Consider the following 23,680-nt stretch of genomic DNA (forward strand, 5'->3'; position numbering starts at 1 on the left):
AGTGTTATGAAACCTGCACCTAACTCTGCGTAGAACAGTGAGTTACTTGGGACTCTAACTCTTCGGGTGCCTATGTTGACCCTTGAGTGATTCATAGTGATGTCTAAAAACACTTAGTGCTTTTATAACTGTTCTTATCCCAGGTGAAATGTCATAGTGTCACACAAGTGCCGCATGCCTTGAGCATGATGTGTTATTTAAAGACTTGCGTTCCTCGAGAACGAGTACCTACTAATCCTGAAATTCCCTTTCAGATTCAAGAGCAAGCCTTTATTTCTATGTACATTATTATTACTGTAAATGAACTTTACTTTTGCTGTAAATTATTTAATTTCTGCATTGTGAAATAAAATTTCTATTTTATTACTTATGCGTCTCTTTCAGCTCCTACTTACTATGAAATACATACTGTCATAGTTTTATTTATTCCTCCTTTCTTATGGTCATGAAGAATTTAAGATGTCTATTCCTAAATTATATTCACCTTGCCTCAGTAAGGTTCCTACATGAATACTTACTTCTGATAATCAGGAGATGAACTCTACACACAGTGCCCAACCACCACTGTCCTACTTCAGAATGTTCCTATACAAATATCAAACATTCTGCTTCATCTCTCAGCTCTTAAAAGTTCTTCTGTCAAGATGAATAGCCCTTCAATACCACTTTGACGTCGGCATAGCCCATGGGAACTTCCTACCAATGGGGGGCAGGATATTTCGTTCCTATGGTTCTTACCTAAGATTACTTTGCTGTTTTGTCAATGCCTAGGCACTTAACTCTGGGGGAAAATCTACCACGATACATTGATTCTCTGGTACTCTTCCATCAGGACGCCATGGCTTGAGCCCAAAAAACGGATTTTGAGCGAAGCGAAAAATCTATTTTTGGGTGAGATAGCCATGGAGTCCTGATGGACCCTCCCTACTACTTCGTTCAGTTTGCTCCCTCCCTACACAATTGTATCATGGTGATGGGCAGCAACTGGCGCCAGGATAAAGACGCGCGTGACGTCATTAGAGCAATGGCGTCCGTTTGTTTACGTCTCGAGTATCAGTAGTAGCCACGAGTGAGATTAGCTGTGGAACGGCTCCCAGCTATTCTCAGCCCTTACACACCGAAGCGTTAACTCTGTTCGGGGTGGAGATAGCTATGTGGCACGACCAGACATGCGTGTCCCCTGTTGTATTACGATGTCTTAAAGGGAAACCTTTGAGATACTCGCTCCAGAAGTTAGAATTCTGTGATAACCTGTGGTTAAATTCTCTGGGAATATCTTAGTAGTCTTATACCCAAGGAAGCTACCAAACAGGAACCTTCCATCAGGACGCCATGGCTATCTCACCCAAAAATAGATTTTTCGCTTCGCTCAAAATCCGTTATATATATATATATATATATATATATATATATATATATATATATATATATATATATATATATATATATATATATAAATATATATATATATATATATATATATATATATATATATATATATATATATAAACATTTATGATAATGATGAAATTGCATCTAGAGAATATCCTTGATATACCAAATCAATTACATTTTAACAAGCAGAATCATGTAGTACCTCCCAAGGAAAGGAAGATAGATGAAGTACCTCCCAAGGAAAGGATGATACATATAGCACAGTAAGTTAAGATTCTTTTAACTTTACGAGGTATCTTTTTCTTCATAAATAACAACCAATCTCAAAAGTAATCTTAAAGAGATGTATGATATCTTGAAACATGAATACTAAATTATAAATACTGAAATTTCCAGTGTTTTAGGATGTAAAACTAAGTTTCTGTACAAAATGCTGTATGTAATGGATGATGGATTTGTCAGGCGCATGTTGGAAAGTAAATATCATCAGAATAGATTATCATACTGTACCTGAATGATCCTTGCATATTGTGACACTCCCCACTGCAGCCTCCATTGTTCTTGGCACATTCATCAACATCTTTACAAGTATGGTTATCTTTTCCCAGTGTCATTCCCAATGCACAATGGCATTCATATCCACCTTCAGTATTTACACATTTATAACTGCAGCCCCCAGTTTCATGAGCACATTCATCTACATCCTTGCATGTATGGTTATCAGCAGCTAACTTGAACCCATTTGGACAGAGACAAGTGTAATGTCCTTCCCGATTAGAGCACTGATGAGAACATCCACCATTATTCATCCCACACTCATCTACATCAAGACACGTTCGTCCATCCACTCCCAAGATGAGCCCAGTTGGGCATTTGCATTTGGAAAAACCCTTTTTATTGATACAATGGTGGGAACAGTTACCATTATTATTGGAACATTCGTCAAAATCTTCACATGTGTGTTCATCCTCAGTAAGAATAAAGCCAGGAGGACAACTACAAGTATAACGGCCATGGAGATTATTGCATTCATGAGAACAACCTCCATTATCATCACCACATTCATTCAAATCACTACAGCTTACATTGTCCTTTTCAAGAAGTAAACCTTCTGGACAAGCACAATGGAATGATCCAATCTGATTTATGCATTTATGTGAACAACCTCCATTATCTTTTAAACATTCATCCTCATCCAAACATCTTGTATCATCCACTAAATTAAAGCCTTCTGGGCAAAGGCATCTGAAAGATCCCTCAGTATTTGAGCATTCATGAGAGCACCCTCCTTTTTCAACATTACATTCATTGATATCCAAACAGGTTAGATTATCTTTACTAAGCCAGAATCCAGGTGGACAAGAACATTGGAAACTTCCATTATCATTATGGCAAATATGGCTGCATCCACCATTATCTGCACCACATTCATCAATATCGATGCATTTCTTCCATACGACATCATTAGATATTTCAAACATAGTAACATCCTCTTCATTATAGTAGTCATAGTAATCATCTGGAATCTGTAGTTGCCATCCATCAGGACATTCACACTCATAGGTACCGTCTAAGTTTACGCACACATGACTACAACCACCATTATCTTTGAGGCACTCATCTACATCTTCACACTCAAATGTCATATTACTGGATAACTCTGGAAGCATTAAACCTTTGGGACATTCACACCTAAAACCTCCTTCTGTGTTAACACAAGTATGACTACATCCACCATTGTCTTCAACGCATTCATTTATATCGATACAGTTGTATAGATGTAATGAGCCATCTATATTCTTCTCAAAAGTAAAACCTTCTGGACATCTACACTCATAATCCCCTTCATTATTCAAGCACTCATGACTGCAATTACCATTATTATCTGAACATTCATCAATGTCTACACATACATGTAACTTTTCATAAGCTGTTCCTTCTTCTATCAGAATTAATCCACTAGGACACTGGCATTTGTAGCCACCATCAAAATTGTTACAAACATGTGTACAGCCTCCATTCTCTTCCAAGCATTCATCTATGTCTTTGCACAAATGACCATCGGAGTCTAACGTCCACCCAGGTGGGCAATGGCAAGAATAAGAACCATTCTGATTGGTACAAAAATGTGAACAGCCATTATCAACACCACACTCATCTATATCAAGGCATGTGTAACCATCTGCATCCAATGTAAACCCATCGTGGCACACACAGCTGTAAGAACCAGGAAGGTTCTTACAATCATGCTCGCAGTCAGACAACTGCAACAGGCATTCATCAATGTCACTACAGTGGAAATCATCCTCAAGCTCATAACCAATATTACATGAACACGTAAAAGAGCCTGGCTCATTTTCACAGATCTGAAAAAAAGTAACAATACTTCCATCAATTTTCATTACAAAAATAACAGCATCCTGCATAATCAAAACTTCACATAACTCATAGGGGGGACTAGATTTTTTTATGTTAATATTATACTTGCACATGCCAAGTAATACTGTGAAAATAGACAATATTTCTGTCATTTAACAGAATATTAATATTTCAGGGAAATAAAAGTAGCATACACATATAACATCATTATGTGGAAAACTTTAACACCCATTTATCATCCTTGTTTGGATTCTTGGAAAATATTTTTACACTAAACAAATTTATCTGAAAATTAGCTGGTGCTGAATTTAACTGCAGAAAATTTAGAATTTTTACCTGATCACAGCCTCCATTATCTTTCTCACACTCATTGGCATCTATGCAAGAATGACCTTCCGAGTCAAGATTATAACCGTCTTCACAGTCACAGAAAAATGAGCCCTCAGTGTTTTGACAAATCTGCTGGCATCCCCCAGATTCAGTGGCACATTCATTAATGTCTGGAAATATAATCAAAATAATATCCCTTGTTGGAATAAATGTAAAGATCTTTAATAAATATACATAAAAATGTCTAATCGAGGCACGTAATGAAGAAATGGGAGATTCAATATTCATCAGACATTACACATTCCCCAATTTTCCTCAGACTTCTTGCATCTTTTTTGCTACCTGATCACTATCAGTGATGATAGCCAGTATAACAAAATTTCCTCATTTTGCTAACCAGTCCTAAGTCTGATTTATCTTGCATACCAAAATTACCCACTTTTATCCACTGATCTTCTGCTTGGCATCTTGCCAAACTCTGTTAAAATTCCAAATAATTTATATCTTCTGCTCAGGTTTGATAAAGGGATTTTGACGAAGGAAAAATCTATTTCTGGGGAGAGACCTGTGGCGCCGGGTGAAAAGAGTCCTTCTTATATACCTTTTCTGATAAAACCTTCCAATTATACCAGAGAAAGATAAAAGCATGGAATGCTGAGGTTACAACCCTCGCGCGAGCACCTTTAGGGTGTCGTGTATAAAGCAAAGGCGCGTGAAATCCACTATTCACAGGTTGTCTTCCATTTAGTTAATTCCTTCGTCAAAGGGATGGGCCGATACAAAGGCCCTTGCCAACCACCAGCGCCACACCACCCACGCCACGACGCGAGCGCCATCTGAACAACATCCTTCTTTTTGGAATACTAAGTGTTGATTTGTTTTGTGGTGCTCTCGGTCTTTTTTATCAATCGTGGATTTATTTTGTCATGTCCGATAGAAGTTCCCTTCGGCTGCTTCCTACTGTATAATATTTATGCGAGTGATATTACAAGAGAAATACCGTCAGGTATCACAGGGTTCCAACCCCCAGAACGACTATCCGTAGACATCGTGTATAATCAGGGAGGTATTCTATTCAGGAAGGCAGTCTAGACTTAGATGGTTTGATTCCAAAAGTTTCTTTGGTTGTTTGCTATGATAGGTTCTGATATCTTTATAGTTACTGCACTTAGGATAACTTGCCATTGTTTGGTAATTCATCCTTAAAACACCTCTTTTCTGGGTCGACCTGTGACGGCCGGTGAAAAAGTCCTTCTTTGTACTTTTTTTGATATAAATCTTCCAAATATACCAGAGAAAATTAAAAGCATGGAATGCAGAGGTTACAACCCTCGCGCGAGCACTTCGTGAGTGTCATGTATACATTAGGGGCGTGTGAAAACCACTATTCACAGGCTGTCTTCCATTTAGATAACTCCTCCATCAAAGGGAAGGGGCACTATCTTTGCCTGGGCAACAGAAAAGAACTGGTTCCTGTCAGCAACTCACCTAGCGGGAGGCCAGAATGTGAGAGCGGACTCACTATCCAGGACGAATCCACTGGAGTCAGAATGGTCTCTAGACATAATTTCATTCCGGTGGATACTCAGGCTGGTTCCGGGCCTCCAGGTAGATCTATTCGCAACTCAGATGAATCACAAACTTCCTTGTTATGTGACCCTCGGGTTTATGCCATGGACGCATTACCCCGGGATTGGAACCATTAGAAGAAGATTTCCCTATCTCCCCCAGTGAATCTTCTAAAGAAACTTTTACACAAACTACGCTCCTTCCGGGGCGCAGTGGCTTTAGTACCACCTCACTGGCCAAGAACAGTTGGTTTCCTCTCCTCCTCGAGTTGAAACTCCGTCCCATCCGGATCCCGTTCCTCAAACTGACCCAAGTAATCCAAACTCACTGTGTCAGATTACTAAATATTTTTCCGTTTTCAATTATTCACAATTTTTCTTTTTTCTCAGGATGCTATGAGGGTACAGAGAAAGAATCAATTTCTGCTTACTACATCCCCCTTGGATGGAATGGATTTGAAACTGGGAGCTTATTTTGGCAAAACTGGTCATTTCAATCTTTATATTTCTTCTTATTATTATTATTATTATTACTTACTAAGCTACAACCCTAGTTGGAAAAGCAGTATGCTATAAGCCCAGGGGCTCCAACAGGGAAAATAGCTCAGTGCGGAAAGGAAAAAAGGAAAATAAAATATTCTAAGAAGAGTAACAACGATAAATATCTCCTATATAAACTATAAAAACTTTAACAAAACAAGAGGAAGAGAAATAAGATAGGAGAGTGTGCTCGAGTGTACCCTCAAGCAAGAGAACTCTAACCCAAGACAGTGAAAGGCCATGGTACAGAGGCTATGGCACTACCCAAGACTAGAGAACAGTGGTTTGATTTTGGAGTGTCCTTCTCCTAGAAGAGCTGCTTACCATAGCTAAAGAGTCTCTTCTACCCTTACCAAGAGGAAAGTGGCACTGAACAATTACAGTGCAGTAACCCCTTGGGTGATGAAGAATTGTTTGGTAATCTGTGTTGTCAGGTGTATGAGGATAGAGGAGAATATGTAAAGAATATGCCAGACTATTCAGTGTGTATGTAGGCAAAGGGAAAATGAACCGTAACCAGAGAGGAGGATCCAATGTAGTACTGTCTGGCCAGTCAAAAGACCCCATAACTCTCTAGCGGTAGTATCTCAACGGGTGGCTGGTGCCCTGGCCAACCTACTACCTACTAAATGATAGTCTATTTCCACTAATAGTTCTTATCCTTGGTATATTACTCGTACATGAGGTATGTTCTACTTGTTTTTCTCAGCAAACATCTTTGGAAAGTATTTTTAGTATTTCAGCTCTATCTTAGTCATTCCAGTTCTATGGTACTCTTGATTGGTTTTCTAGAGTACACATCTGCAAATAAGATCTAAGGATTTTAATTTGTTATAGATACATTCCTACCTTCGAGATATAATGTTGTCTTCATAATTGAATTGCCTACCTTCAGAAAACTGTTAAAAGCAGAATTCCACAATATGTTTTGCTTCTGGTAACGGGATTACTAGTCACCCTTGCCAAGGCACCGCTGTTTGTGTGAGATTGACTCATTTCCGAATAGTACACAGCAAAATTGCATAAAACTAGTAAGAAAAACTGGCTAAAGCTTAGATCTTCACTTTTATCATTGTGTTGTTCTTCAATAGCAATGTGTGCTTAGCACTGTACAGTGCTAAGCACATACATTTACAGTAACACAAATGTTGATCTTGGCTTTCTCAACATACTGAATAGTGCTCTAGTTCACACGGAACAATTGGCCCATGCTGGGAACAGATGTATCTTCAATACACTTATTTAGCAGCTGTCCAGGGTCATCAACTTCTGGTACTTGGGCATCTTTGGAAGATGATGTAGATGTTCTCTTAGGCAACTACAGTAAGAAAAATTTTAGCAAAGAAAATTGTGAATTCAAAACAGTTAGCATGCAAGATGCTGACACTATGGTAGTATCTGCAAGATTGAGACACTATATTGTGCAGGGAAGGAAAGAGGACAAAAAAATGCCAGGAAAATCTCCTATCATGAATAATGGGATGCACAACAATTGATGTTCTGAGAAATGCCGCACAACACCTCCTCCAAAAAGTATTATATAAATAATCTGGTGGATTTACAGCAAATAATCAAATTGGCAAAACTTGACCCCTCGAATGGGAATAGGAGACTGTAATGTCATCTTAATTAGAGTCTTGACAATCAAAGCTGAATGTAAGAACTCAGCAAGACAAAAGCTTGATTGCTTGCACGATATTGATAACCAAAATAACCTACAACAAAATCTTTTAGTAACAGATTACCTGTGTTTTATTAAAAATCATTTGTACTTGAAGAAATACACGTGAATTATTGGGAATACCAACAACAAAAATATAAACACTAACTGTACTTTACTTTTTCAAAGACAAAAGAAAAATGGCCAAGACTACAGTCATCACTCAATTGACTTCTAACCAAGAAGATAACTTTATCAAATTCTCCTAAGAGCATCAAGTACAGTAGTTAGGAAATTATATTAAAAATATTAATTTTCAGTTTGATGTACAATGACTTCTGAAAAGCTGTAGCTTCACTATAAATCAGCCTCTTTCTTGCATATTTCTAAAAGTTTAAAAATACAAATTTCACTGTACTGTACTTCCCAAATTTTTAATTCCATTCTTACACTATCAAGGTGGTCTGTAATAGACTAGCACTGATTAAGGTATATTAGCTACAGTAATCAACAAATAAAAACCAACAAAGTAAAGTCTACATACCTAAACAGTCTTTCAAAGATGGGGAAAGTGTGAAACCCTCAGGACAGGTACATGCATATGAGCCGTCACTATTTTCACATCCATGTGAGCATCCACCATCATCAGTGCTGCATTCATCAGTATCTATGAAGAAGAATATGAAAATTTAAGGAACAAACGAAATTCAGAAATACTTAAAGCAGAATAGCACTAACTTGGCATTTAAGTAAGCAATGGTTATAGTACAAAATTATTTATAGTACATTCTAAGAATTAATTTGGAGACTTACCATGGCACGTTTTGTTGTCATTGCCTAGGGTATATCCTACAGGGCAGGAACAATGTGCATTACCATGAGTATTTACACATATATCTGAGCATCCATGATTGTCGTTCTTGCATTCATCAACATCTGTTTGAAATTAAATATAATTCTCTGATAAAAGATATTTTATTAATGGAACTATTACTTTCTAACAAAGTATCTACAACAAACAAAAACCAACTAGAACTGTAAACCTCTTACTAACAATTGTTTTAATATCTCTTAAGACTAAAATCTATGAAATGAACCATGTGATAATATTCAAGTAATAAAATTAAATATAACAAAGGAATTTTGATGACGGAAAAACTTATTTCGAGAGAGGTGCTTATTTGTCCTTTTGGATTCCCTGTTCTAGCCTTTATCAGGAAAGTCCTTGGAGATCACAAGACACTTTAATTATAAAAAATACTTGAAAACTTTTCTACGAACCCTGGCAACTCTGATTATCTTCTGTAGGACTGAGACCTGGAGGGCATTCTACGGCTAAAACAAATTCATCAGCTTCAGCGCAATGGTAGCTTCCAGGAGTATTGATGCACCCATGCTCACATTTACTGGAGATTTCTTCATGGTCACATTCATTGATATCTAGGAAAATAAAAAAATAAAACAAAGAAAACTTAGATATTTGTAAATGCTGTAAGACAAAACAAGTTCCATATATGGGTTGAGTATATGGAATTAATGGTATAAAAATCTGTTTGCCTTAGAGAGTATAGAAAAGAACAAAATAAAGTTAATTGTTTAACTTGAAGATAATAAATACAAATATGGTCACCATAAACTTCAATATAACTGCTAAATTATCACTATAAATTGCACTATAAAGGCTATGTAAATTCTAAATATTTTCCTTCATTTCCTACCTTCACATGTCTTCCAATCCATGGCCATGATGAATCCCTCAGGGCACGTACAGAAGATCTGTCCGAAGGTGTTGAGACAGATATGAGAACAGCCACCATTATTGATTGCACACTCATCCACATCTTCACAGGTGTGGTTGTCAGCTCCTAAATGTGTTCCTAAAGGTGAAAGAAAGGATATCAAATTATACAGAAATTATACAAGATGTTTTGAAGGTCTGGTCTTTTGTTTAGTAGCAAGTCTTATAAATAATGCAAATAATATACCCAAGAGCCAACAGCAATTCTATAAAATCTGTAGTTAAACTAAGAAGTATTTTCATAGTTAATCTAACCTGTTTGCCAGCAAATATAATCCTAATAACATAGCCAATAACATCGCCTTCGTAACAATGTGATAAGTAACATTACATTACATCAATTCATGCATAAAGAAACAAACACAAATGTATCTATAATAAACAATTCATATGCATATTTATATGAATATATACATTATTCTAGTGAATAACAAATTCATATCTTTCAAGGAATTTTCTAAGAACATAAAACATATTGGTGATATATCTAAGCCAGATCCTATTCTAAGGTTTAAAAGATGGTAAAGGTTTTCTAAGAGGGGTATAAGGGTCTGTCCTTAAGACAGCCAAAAAAGTTACCATTTTAAATAAATAGCATTTAGTTATGCATGGGTTGAATAATTTTACAGTTTTATTAAGGTTAAGAATAAAATTATCTTTTTATAGCTTTAATTTCCCATTTCAAAAAGAGATAACACCAATCAAGACTAGGTAACTAATTATTTTACGTCTAGCTTGGGAAATTTGATGTTGTTCAAGGGAAGTTTAAGCTACTATTCAAAATTTTCTGATGAAGTCTTCATCCCATTATATAATAGGGGCTAAATATGTTAGAATAAAAGGGTGATAACAGCTCCATAAGCTACCTTAATTATCTATACAAGGAATAATTCATGGAGGATACTATATTGAACTGTAAGCCTATACAGATTTCCTCTTTGTTTTTTGGAGGAAACATAATTAGGAGTGCGACTCAACTCCTCTTTTATGATGTATTAATTTAATGTTTTACCAAAATTAAGAGCAATTACAAAATACTCTCTCATTGATTTACTATTCAAACTATAAATATCTAGTGCTTATATAACACCTATGTCAGAATTATCACACTCTCTCTTAATACACAAATCTCACCAACTATTTTTCCTTTACTCTTAAATTTTTCACATTATTGTTTCATAATGATAAATAAAAATCCTTAACCTTGTCTATTACATCTCCCTTATCCAGCTCTCTTTACTTCTTATCAATTTTGAGAAAAATAAATTGTTTGCTTTTCAATATACTGCACTGTACTTTGTAAAGTTATAACTCTATAGTTCATGTACTATTATCTGTCCCCTTACAAGGTCTTGACACCAATCAATTATAAGAGACGCTCTCCTCGACTCCAGTGTAATAGATGAAATCTTCAAAATAAAGCAAATAAAGATAAAGTTTAAGGGGATACATTACCTGGTATACTGTCACAGGAACAAATATAACCTCCTTCTGTGTTGGTACATGTATCTTGACAAGGACCATGGCCGTTTCTCAGGAGACACTCATTCTTGTCTGTTGACAGGAAATAAAGAAATTGCTGTTAGAAACTTTTATTTTTTGTTCAGCAGTATGGGTAAAGTAAAGATACATAGACTAAAAATAAATAAATCATTCTGTGAATTAAGAGAGCATAGGCATGCTGGTAACATATGGCTTTCTTATACTGTATTCCATGCACCCAAACATGGGAAATGACAAAGAAAATAGCGGAAATTTTGAAATGGTATCACCATATAATATCAAGATTAATATGGTTAGAATACAGTGAGAAGATTGCAATATGGGTGAAGATTTGGTGGGGATGTAGTAATACGTCTAAAAGCCAGAAAAATGAGACCTCCATGACCGAGGTGGGTTGAACATGTGATGAGAAAGGATGCAAATTAATGTCTATGAAATAGCGGGAACAAGAACTGTAAGGAGGACATGAAACAATGGAAAAATATGATAATGTGGATGAAAATCTACAATCAATAGTGATTCAGACTGATTGCATAAGAGAAGAGAGTGGAGAAAAATTTTCTAATTTATAACCCCAAAATCATTTCCATGACTTCATGTCCGGATATTACTGCAGACAGTAAGATATTCCATACTTTTTTTTTGAGCTCCTTATTCCATGTTTCAAAAAACCAATAATTTCGAAACGGCATGCCATTCCTAGGGCAAAGGGGATGGCAGTATATATTAAGACTGAGCACACATCAAGGCCCTCATGCTATGAATTTGATTGTCATGAGATTTAAATTATAAAATTATGTGGCAGGCATAATAACTTTTATTTGTGTTCCATCCATCAGAATCGGTGGAAGTATATTAGTTCTGATTTGTCAGAAATGCTTTTCTCTTCAATAGATTGAAATAAATCTCTTTTCACAGTTTATATATGATAGATATATTCTAATATTGTTACTGATCTTGAAATATTTTATATTTTTTATTCATTACTCCTCATATATATTTTTCTTATCTCCTTATTTTCCTTTCCTCACTGGGCTACTTTCCCTGTTGGATCCCTAGAGCATATCAGTACACAGTACTACAGTATATACACATTTTCTGTGTATTTTCAGGAAGGTTTTAGAATAAATGTTAAACTACTACTGAGTAAATTGAAGGATAATCAAACTAAGGTACCTATATGCAACACAAGGACTTAAATACAGGCACAAATAATTTCTAATTTGAATATATCTTCTATTTGCAAAACAATCAGGAGTATCATATATCACAATATCAGGTGAACATCAGAACTATACTCAATTTTTTTTAAATGAGGCGCATTTGCACTGACTTGCAGCGGTGCCCTTTTAGCTCGGAAAAGTTTTCTGCTCTCTGATTGGTCAGAATTATCTTGTACAACCAATCAGCGATCAGGAAACTTTTCCGAGCTAAAAGGGCACCCTTGCGGTTTGGTGCAATTCTGCCTAACTAAAAAGAATTGACTATAGATGAGAAAATACAAAAACTAGCTTCGAACTTACCGATACAAGTTTTACCATTAGTTGCAAGTCTGTATCCCCTAGGGCAATAACACTGATGAGTTCCTACTTTGTTGAAGCAAGCACCTTCACAACCGCCGTTATTAACCTCACACTCGTCTACATCTGAAAAATTTTATGCTATAGTTTAAATAGTATTTATATTAAGTCTATGTTGCATCATAAATTGTGAAGCATCCAGGGATATTTGAACATATGTAATATACAGTAGTTTAATACTGTATATTGGATAAAATTTTAATCTTAACCCTACTCGAGTTATCAATAAAATTTTAATTTTAATTTTACTTTAGTTATCACCTATGGGGTAAAATTTTAATTTTAGCACTACTGTACTTCGTTTATCAATAAAATTTGAATTTCAATCTCACTCCAGTTATTACCATTATCCTATTGGGCAAAATTTTAATTTTTGCACTACTTCAGTTATCAAAAAAATTTTAATTTTAATTTACTCTAGTTACACCATTATCCTATTGGATAAAATTTGAATTTTAATCCTACTTCTGCTATCAATAAAATTTTTATTTTAATCTTACTCCAGTTATTATTACCCTATTGGATAAAATGTGAATTTTAATCCTACTTCTGTTATCAATAAGATTTTTATTTTAATCTTACTTCAGTTATTATCCTATTGGATAAAATTTGAATTTTAATCCTACTCCAGTTATCAATAGAATTTAAATTTCAATCTTACTCTAGTTACACCATTATCCTATTGGATAAAATTTGAATTCTAATCCTACAACCCTAATATCCCTATTCTAAGTCACTTGAGGTATGCAGTATCTAAAAAGGCTACCCAGATGAAAGATATGTATCTTAATGACATTCATGAGGATAATAACCAATAAGAGACATTTTGCATAATTTACAACTGTGTTCACAAAGAATATTTCTTTTGAAATAAGGTATGATTCATACATGTACAATACAGTATACGGTACAATACATACCAAAAGTGCATTCTACAACACGACCATTCATTACACTATCTAAAACTCTTATTTTCAAATGAAGATTTAAAACGGTTTTATAATTCATTGTGATATGACAGTTATACAGTACAGTATTACTATATTACTGCTACATATAACCTGTCTCTGTAATATATATTCATCATTATCATCATCTCCTCCTACGCCTATTGATGCAAAGGGCCTCGGTTAGATTTCGCCAGTCGTCTATTGGTTGAACTTTTAATTCAATACTTCTCCATTATCATTTGCCACTTCACGCTTCAGAGTCCTCAGCCATGTAGGCCTGGGTCTACCTACTCTTCTAGTGCCTTGATGGTCAGTGCTAGTGTGTGGACGTGTTGTGTCGAGCTCTGCTATTCATGCCTTGAGTCATGTTTTAGCTTTGTGTTTCTCATTTAGAATATCATTGAAAAGATATTAGTTAATCTTATGGAGAAACCTAAGTGATAAGAAACAGTACACCATGTCTGCTCCTAACTATATCTGCTTCAAATGTAATGAAACTGATGGAGAACGGAAAAAATGGATGGTATGTGAATGTAACAGACCCTACCGTAAGGGCCCGGCCAGACCAAGCGCGGCTAGCGGCGAGGTTAGCGGCAAGAGGTTCCAGCTGATAATTGAAACCTTAAGTATCTTATGTAGGTGGCCAGATAGGAGTCGCGGGAAGCCTCGCGACTCCTATCTGGCCACCTACATAAGATACCTAAGGTTTCAATTATCAGCTAGAACCTCTTGCCGCTAACCTCGCCGCTAGCCGCGCTTGGTCTGGCCGAGCCCAAAGAGATGCGTGCATATAGCGACAGCCATCAGTGAGAATGACCGGAATGACCTAGATTGGTTAAGCCCTCACTGCGTACGTGATGCCAGGCGAAACAATTTAGTAATATCAAAATTAAAGGAAGATGTAAACATGAGTAATCTGGCCCTGAACGAACAAGATGCAAAAATAGATGGCTTGCCATGAATATGGAATCCATTAAAGCAACACTTCAAACATTGGTCAATCGAAAATGCTACAAAGGCATGGCGTGAAGTTTAAACTATTTGCAGATGACACACAATTTTACTTCTCCATAAATGATATACATGACACTACTGAAATTCTAAACCGAATCCTTGATAGTGTTAGAGAATGGATGACATTTAAACAACTAAAATTAAATGAGAACAAAACTGAATTCATGGTGGTGGGCAAGAGAGACAGCGTGAGAAACTTAGGTGATACTCAAATGAACATAAATAATGACTCGGTGCCGATATCTAGTAAAGTTCGAGATCTAGGTGTATTTCTTGACTGTAACCTGTCTATAAATGCCCAAATAAATAATGTAATAAAAACTGCTGGTTATCATCTAAGAAATATTGCGTTTATAAAAAGTACCTGGACGCAAAATCTTTACAAAAAACTTGTGATAAACTGTGTTATTACCAGGATTGACTACTGCAACTCTATCTACTATAATTTACCAAAAGTGCAACTCAAGATATTACAAAACATAATAAACAGAGGAGCAAAACTGATAGAAGGTGTCCCACCTAGAGAAAGGATCACCCCTATACTAATCGATTTACACTGGCTGCCGATTAAAACGAGAATTGAATTTAAAATATGTACAATAACCCAACAAGTTATCAGAACCGGGCGTCCAAAATACTTAAAAGAATTGCTACACATTGCGCAGCCAACAAATCGTGTCGACACGAGAATAGTTACATATGGCTTCAAACTGTTGGAACCTAGATATATGTCTACTTTAGGCTCCAGAGCCTTTAAATATGCTGCCCCGAGACTATATAATAAGCTCCCACGAAACATTCGAATGATTGAAGACATTAAGGCTTTCAAGAGGAAACTGAAGACGTTCTTATTTCATGAGTCTTTTGACAGTGACGATATAACAGTAAATGAACGAACAAGGTAAAACGACAGTGGAGGTCCTGTAGAGAGTGGGGTTCCCCTGCTGTATGGGACCGGGAAAGCAGCCATCAAAGTAAATAAAGTAAGTATACATTAAAACTTTATTTATGCAAACAGACTTACATAACTGTAAACATTTTTATAATCCATCATACAAAAACCAAAACAAAGCACAGCTATTTCTTTCACGATAAAAATAATCATTATTTGTGAAACAATTTTGACTTGGAAGCAATAGCAAGATAATGAAACTAAAGTGTCTTTATTAAGAAGTGAATTATTATTATTATTATTATTATTATTACTTACTAAGCTACAACCCTAGTTGGAAAAGCAGTATGCTATAAGCCCAGGGGCTCCAACAGGGAAAATAGCTCAGTGCGGAAAGGAAAAAAGGAAAATAAAATATTCTAAGAAGAGTAACAACAATAAATATCTCCTATATAAACTATAAAAACTTTAACAAAACAAGAGGAAGAGAAATAAGATAGGAGAGTGTGCTCGAGTGTACCCTCAAGCAAGAGAACTCTAACCCAAGACAGTGAAAGGCCATGGTACAGAGGCTATGGCACTACCCAAGACTAAAGAACAGTGGTTTGATTTTGGAGTGTCCTTCTCCTAGAAAGAATGATGACCTCATGGAAGGCGGGCTTGTTACTCCTTGGACAGGAATAATTTTTCATCTCTTAAGAAACCAAAAACCTTAGTTCAGAATGTAGCTTCATTAATAACCCTTTCATGTTGGCTCTAGATGGTATCTTAATAATATTTAAAGAATGGGGATATATGTAGAGAGCAAAGGAAAGATTGGAAACTTTAAAACAATACAGTAAGTCTGAAGGTCCATTTTTCTAATAAAAATATCTTGCAATAAAATTTGTTTAATCATAGCCTTGTCAATTACTGTGCATTTGGGTGGTAGCTATGTAATGAAATGTTTCACTACTTAACTAATTGAAAAAGGTAGCAACTCTATTCAGGAGAGATAAATCTCCCATTCTGGAAAAGTTATTTACCTTGTTGCGTAATAAAGACAGACTGAAAAGGGTAATACATATATAGAATAAAAAGTACTAATACTGGTGTAACAACCTCCATCATTACCAGCTCCAGGAACCATCCTCATTATCAATTAGACAGATGAATCTGCTCTTCATTACTAGTGCCTTGTAACCTGATAAGGCGTACTTCAAGATAATCTTACTTGTACTTTTCCCATGATGACTGCCACTTTGCTCTTGCTTATATAAACTGAAGAAAAAGACATCAAACTAGAAAATTAAAGCTAAATACCTTCACATGAGGATTTGTCTTCCTTCAACCTAAATCCCTTATAGCAGGAGCATTGAGAACTGCCAGAGGATGTCTCGCATATCTGATCACAGCCTCCGTTGTCCTGACCACAAGCTTCGCTGGTTGACTGCTGAGCTATTGAAATAAAATAAAAAATGATTAAAAGGAGAAGAGAGAGAGAGAGAGAGAGAGAGAGAGAGAGAGAGAGAGAGAGAGAGAGAGAGAGAGAGAGAGAGAGAGAGAGAGGGGGGGGGGCTATACTTTAAGACCTTGTCGAAGTAAAGAGACCAAGTATAATAAAAGACAAAGAATTCATTTGAATGGAAGCATAATCATTCTGAAGAGAGAGAGAGAGAGAGAGGGAGAGAGAGAGAGAGAGAGAGAGAGAGAGAGAGAGCGAGAGAGAGAGAGAGAGAGAGAGAGGGGGGGAGTATACTTTAAGACCTTGTCGAAGTAAAGAGACCAAGTATAATAAGAGACAAAGAATTCATTTGAATGGAAGCATAATCATTCTGAAAAGAGAGAGAGAGAGAGAGAGAGAGAGAGAGAGAGAGAGAGAGAGAGAGAGAGAGAGAGAGAGAGAGAGAACTCCTTTGAATGAATGGATTATTATTCTGAAGAGAATAGTAAAGGGAAAATCTACAAAATGAAAAAATAATGAAATACCTTTAGTGCATAAAAGCCAATCAAATAAATCACATATTACAAGAAATAGCTTCTTGACACTGTAGATGTTTGCGGCTTAAAGATTTAAAGAAATTTAAAGATATCAAGAAAGGCTTTGGTATGATGCTCATTGAAGATGAATTTGAACTTAAAGTAATTTTGTACTGTACACCAAAACATCATAATTATACATTATGAATAGCAATTCACACTACTGTAATAACTTACAAAATAAGAACTAGATAAATATGTTTCAAGATATGAAATATTCTACAGGATATTCATAAAATTAATATTTTGCAGTAGTACTACAACAGCCCTTGACATCTCACTCTTAATTTACAACATTATTTTTAATTATAACAAATATGATAATGACCGGAGTTTTGAGAAACATCACATTTTCTTGAACAATTCATCTCTGCCTCTCCACGTAGAAATTCTCAATATTTTATCACTGATAAAAAGGTTTTGTGTTAAGGTTGTGGCCCAATGAAAAAAAAACTCTTGATAATCTTAAGTTTATTTCCATTGAAAGTTTAAAGTCTGCTCATGAATGGCAGAGGCAAGGGACAGTGACATTGTCCTAGATAGCAGGACAATGCCCTAGAGACTGACCATATACATATGATCAGCACCCAAAACCCCTCTCCACCCAAACTAGGACCAGGGAGAGCCTAGCAATGGCTGCTGATGACTCAGCAGGTACACCTACGGGCTTCCCAAACGCCCAAATCCTTTGCTCACAAGGATGGTGAGCTTGCAGACACTAAAGAAACTATCGACTTTGAGCGGGTCTGGAGCCCCAGTCCAGCAAGCGCCAGGCAGGGACGCTTCCGATAGGCCACCACAAACCGTGTGTTGCCTCTTCATGAATGAAAACACATCAAAGTTTGGAGGTAGATTTTTGAAAGTAGACCAAACTCAAACAGGTTAATTATGTTTGTCCCAGACCACAACTATAATATTAATGCTATATATAGTCATTGATATGACTTGTAGGTGGGTGTGTGTATATATATACATATATATATACATATACATATATATATATATATATATATATATATATATATATATATATATATATATATATATATATTTTACCCATGCATTCTTTACAAGTAGGCTACTACGTCGTCGTTTTTTTTTTTTTTTTGCCTTTCACTACATTTTCTAACTATATCTTCTAATCTTTTTCTACTTGTTCCATATGGCCATAATTCAAATATGAACTGAGTAATACATAAAATATGAGAGGTATCTTAAATACCATGCAAATTTCAACCTTATCGCCAGCTCAACAGTAAAACAGAAGAAACGAAGGTAGCGTGCGACATCAGCATTTTCCATAGGGGCACGCACAGTTGAGCTACAGTTTTTTTTTTTCAACCTTTTTGTGCCCATGGTCCATTTATGGTATTCTTAAGTACCCGTGGCCAAATCTCCTTAAAATCATGTAAGAAATAATAACAGAATTTTATTAAAGTTATTTAGAACACTGAACTGTCAATGAAGTTCATTTTACGGTCAGAGACTGGCACAGGACGTGTACCAAACTTATACCTGACGGTTTTAACCTATCTCTAGTACTGTACGCAAACCGAATTCTCTCTCTCTCTCTCTCTCTCTCTCTCTCTCTCTCTCTCTCTCTCTCTCTCTCTCTCTCTCTCTCTCTCGTTTAGTGCTTCATTATTTCTAGATTTTTAACTTTTAGATATCATTTTAACTATGCTTGTATCATAGGCCACTTCAGAACCCGTACACAGGTTGAAAACCACTGACCTAGACCGTGGAGGCACGCCAGCTGGGAGCTCCAACTGCACTAGATGAATGAGGAGAATCTCCATTTAGGGAGTTTCTTCACAACATGAAAATTAAATGAACGACTTTAAAGGCGCCAAGAATAGGGAACAGGAACACAAGACGTTCCTAGCACGAAACGTAGAACAATCAACCCTGTTTAAAGGTCAATCATGAATGGCCGAGGCAAGGGACAGTAGCATTTTCCTTCTGAGCAGGACAATGCCCTAGAGACTGGCTATATATACATAAGATCATCGCCCACGCCCCCCTCCCCCATCCAACCTAGAACCAAGGAGGGATAGGCAATGGCTGCTGATGACTCAGCAGATAGACCTATAGGCTCCCCCCAAAACACCCCATCCTTAGCTCACAAGGATATGGTGAGGTTGCAGCAACCAAAGAAACTAATTTCTACCGTATTTTTCTTCCTCTTGGTTTATTGAAGTTTTTAAATATGTACAGTATATGAAAGACCTAATTTAATGTTGTTACGGTTTTTAAAATATTTTATTTTGTAGTTTATTTCCTTGTTTTCTTTCCTCACTGGGCTATTTGACCTGTTGGAGCCCCTGGGCTTATAGCATCTTGCTTTTCCAACTAGGGTTATAACTTAGCTTGTGATAATAATAATAATAATAATAATAATAATAATAATAATAATAACGACCACAAGAGACTGTCAAAAAATCAGAAAACACAAGAAGACTTATGCAAAGGAATCAAATATCATCTTCATAGAAAATATAATTCCATAAGATTTAAAACGTCTTGGAAGTTTATATTTATACAAAAACTGCTGGAATAAAACTGGCCTTAATTCAGATGGGAATATTCAACATCACCTACTACATTCAGACGGAAAACTAACTGTAGTTTTCGTCTTCTGACCAAATGAAATAAATTTAAAAAAAATATATTTGACGACGTTCTCATGACATGTCAAAATCATTTGGAATAATTTTCATTGTAATATTCTACAGTAAAGATGTTCCATAGATCAAAGAATGTAATCAGCGGTAAAAATTTGCTGTAAAAATTGTAAAAATCCTGGAATAAATGCTGCCAGACATTTATCGTTTTTAAGAATAAATATACTGAATTTAAGGAGTGATATTACGGTCACCAACCCGTAAAAGATAATAACAAAGTAGGGTAAAATTACGGTTGTCTGTATTTTACTGAAATACGGCTGAGAACAGTATATTTTTTATGGAGTTTCAGATTGAAATTACGTTTTTCTTTTTAATCTATCCTATAACTTTCAAACAGGAAGCCAAACCTTTCAAACTACAGTTACACAATGAGAATTTCCAATTAAAATTAGTTTTGTTTTTGTTTTTTTAAGTGATTACTAAGGAAATCTCCCTATAACTTTCAAACAGGAAGCCAAACCTTTCAAACTACAGTTACACAAAAAGAATTTCCAATTAAAATTACGGTTTTTAAGTGATGAATAAGGAAATTTGCCCTATAACTTTCAAACAGGAAGCCAAACTTGTCAAACTACATTTACACAATGAGAATTTCCAATGAAAAATACGTTTTTTTTTTTCAAGTGATGAATAAGGATTCTACCCTATAACTTTCAAACAGGAAGCCAAACCTTTCAAACTACAGTTACGCAATTAAGTCAAAGACGCAATAAAAGAACAAATATGAAAAAAAAAACTAAAGAGAAGTCGAGTCGAGATGGTATCGCGGACAATCTTCCCATTAAAATTAGTCTCTTCTGATCGTCGGGAGATAAGAGCCAAAAATGGGCGTATTCGCAAAAGCATATACTGCACATGCGCGCATGAAGGCATCAGCCTCAAAAAAAAAAAAAAAAAAAATAAAAAATAAAAAAAAAAAAATAAAAAAAACACACTTGGGCCACAAATAATGGGTGTTCCCGAAATCAAAACACGATTATCAGGTTCTCGAGATTAAAATGATTAAAACGTATAGAATGGTTAGATTTATCGCTAGTGGGGACCTCTGGACTAATATAACTTATAAGACGATTTATGGAAAATTGTAAATTGGATTTTCTGATGAAAGTAATTTCGATTTTATAAATGTAAATTGACTCTTTGTTTAAACTGCTGAACGTTAGATTGGGGTTCGAGTCCGCTCAAAATCTTGTTTCTTTGGTCGCTGCAACCTCACCATCCCTGTGACTTAAGGATGGTGGGTTTGGGGGAGCCTATAGGTCTATCTGCCGAGTCATCAGCAGCCAATGCCTGGCAATCCTTGGTCCTAGCTTGGGTGGAGAGGGGGGCTAGGGCGCTGATCATTATGTATATAAAGTCAGTCTCTAGGGCATTGTCCTCCTTGAAAGGGCAATGTCACTGTCCCTTGCCTCTGCCATTTATGATCGGCCTCTGAACCTTTAAACCTTTAAGAGAGCCATTTCTTCCAAGCTATCGTGAGAGTCTGTGATTCCGGTTATGTGAGAATGAGTCATATTGCATTTATGAATAATGTATGAAGAAACTGGTTCCAAGGGGGGTACCTTAGTCATCTAGTTTTGGCGCCTTTTAAATTAGTCCCCATACCCTCTCCCCCCGGGTCCACGAAAGTAACAGCTTCTCTATATGGAAGTAACAGCGAAGACATTAATCTACTACTCGGCTCTTGCACATGCGCAACGATATTTGCGAAGGCAAATTTCTCAATGGCATTTGCATTTAGATGGAGTGGGCACGAATCACTCATAAAAAATATCTAATGTAGATTTTTGACATAAAATGCTAATTTTTACCGGCGTAGTGAAGCTCACATATACATCACCCAACGCTGCATATAGCATTTAAAGGTTTAAAGGTCGCTCATGAATAGCAGAGGCAAGGGACAGTGACATTGCCCTAGTAACTGAACATAAATACATATGATCAGCGCCAAAGCCCCTCTCCATCACGCTATGACCAGGGAGAGCCAGGCAATGGTTGCTGATGACACAGCATGTAGACCTATAAGCTCCCACAAAATGCTTAGTCTTAGCTCACAAGGATGGTGAGGTTAGAGACACTAGTATAGTCAATTTTTTTTAGCGAGGAAGATTTGCACCGACTCGCAGCGGTGCCCTTTTAGCTCAGAAAAGTTTCCTGATCGCTGATTGGTTGGACAAGATAATACTAACCAATCAGCGATTAGGAAACTTTTCAGAGCTAAAAGGGCACCGCTGCGAGTCGGTGCAAATGCGCCTCATTGAAAGAAATTGACTATAGTAACTATCGAGCTTGAGCGGGTCTCGAACCCCAGTCAAGCAGATCGCCAGACAGGGGCGTTTCAAAAAGGCTACCATATGTTTGGTATAAAGCTTAATTATATCAACTCTGTTTACTATATAAAAGTCACGATTGTGACAAAGCTATCAAGTTTTTTATTCGGATGAATGACACGAAGGTGGTGTATATATTATATATATATATATATATATATATATATATATATATATAATATATATATATATATATATATATATATGTGTGTGTGTGTGTGTGTGTTTGTGTATATATATATATATATATATTTATATATATATAGATATATATATATATATATGTTTATATATACATATTTATATATACCCTGTATATATATATCTATATATATAAAATGTAATATACACCCTTAATCATATAAACAGATAGCTAGATAGATAGAAATACTAGTAAAATAGAAAAAAAAGATCTAAAAAATATTACACATAAAACACATTAAAAAAAAAAAAAAACGCAAATGAATAAAAAGAGGGAAGGAGCGTATTTAAAAGACTCTGAAGGTTAAATTTATTTAAGTATCTGGATGCTGTATAGGATTTTCTTAAGGATTTCTTCTTCTTCCCCACCGTTATCCCTACATTAAGGGGTCGGTTGCCTGATGCGCCCTCTCCAATGCCTTCGATCAAAGGCATCCTCTTCCACCAAACCTCTTCTCTCCATATCATCCTTCACCTTATCTCGCATCCTAATTATCTGCCTCCCTCGTGATCCTCTCCCCCTTACAGGTTCCTCCCAAGCCCTCCTCACTCTCTCCCCACCATCCATTCTCAACACATGTCCAAACCATCCCATTCTTAAGGATTTTTCCCTCCATGCATAAAATCAACTTCTAATAATTTACATCATTATCATTATCTGCTAAGCTACAGGCCTAGTTGGAAAAGCAGGATGCTATAAGCCCAGGGGCTCCAACAGGGAAAATAGCCCAGTGAGGAAAGGAAACAAGGAAAAAAAATAATTTAAGGACATTAACATACAGAATAAACATTTTCTATATAAACTATAAAAACTTATCAAAACAAGAGGAAGAG

The 23,680-nt window shown here is 36.0% G+C and overlaps 1 protein-coding gene across 1 annotated transcript in view; it reads right to left on the bottom strand.

Annotated features, from left to right (window-relative positions):
- The window catches only part of LOC137632421 (uncharacterized), a 506,938-nt gene that overhangs the window by 68,069 nt on the left and 415,189 nt on the right, over positions 1-23,680 (bottom strand). Inside the window, 9 exon segments of the mRNA XM_068364353.1 lie at positions 1,906-3,761; positions 4,111-4,274; positions 8,417-8,539; positions 8,686-8,808; positions 9,154-9,312; positions 9,591-9,749; positions 11,126-11,224; positions 12,697-12,819; positions 16,912-17,046. Of these exon segments, the coding sequence (XP_068220454.1) occupies positions 1,906-3,761; positions 4,111-4,274; positions 8,417-8,539; positions 8,686-8,808; positions 9,154-9,312; positions 9,591-9,749; positions 11,126-11,224; positions 12,697-12,819; positions 16,912-17,046 (2,941 nt within the window).

Source organism: Palaemon carinicauda, chromosome 41 (assembly GCF_036898095.1).
Source record: "Palaemon carinicauda isolate YSFRI2023 chromosome 41, ASM3689809v2, whole genome shotgun sequence".
In the NCBI taxonomy this organism is placed as follows: Eukaryota; Metazoa; Arthropoda; class Malacostraca; order Decapoda; family Palaemonidae; genus Palaemon; species Palaemon carinicauda.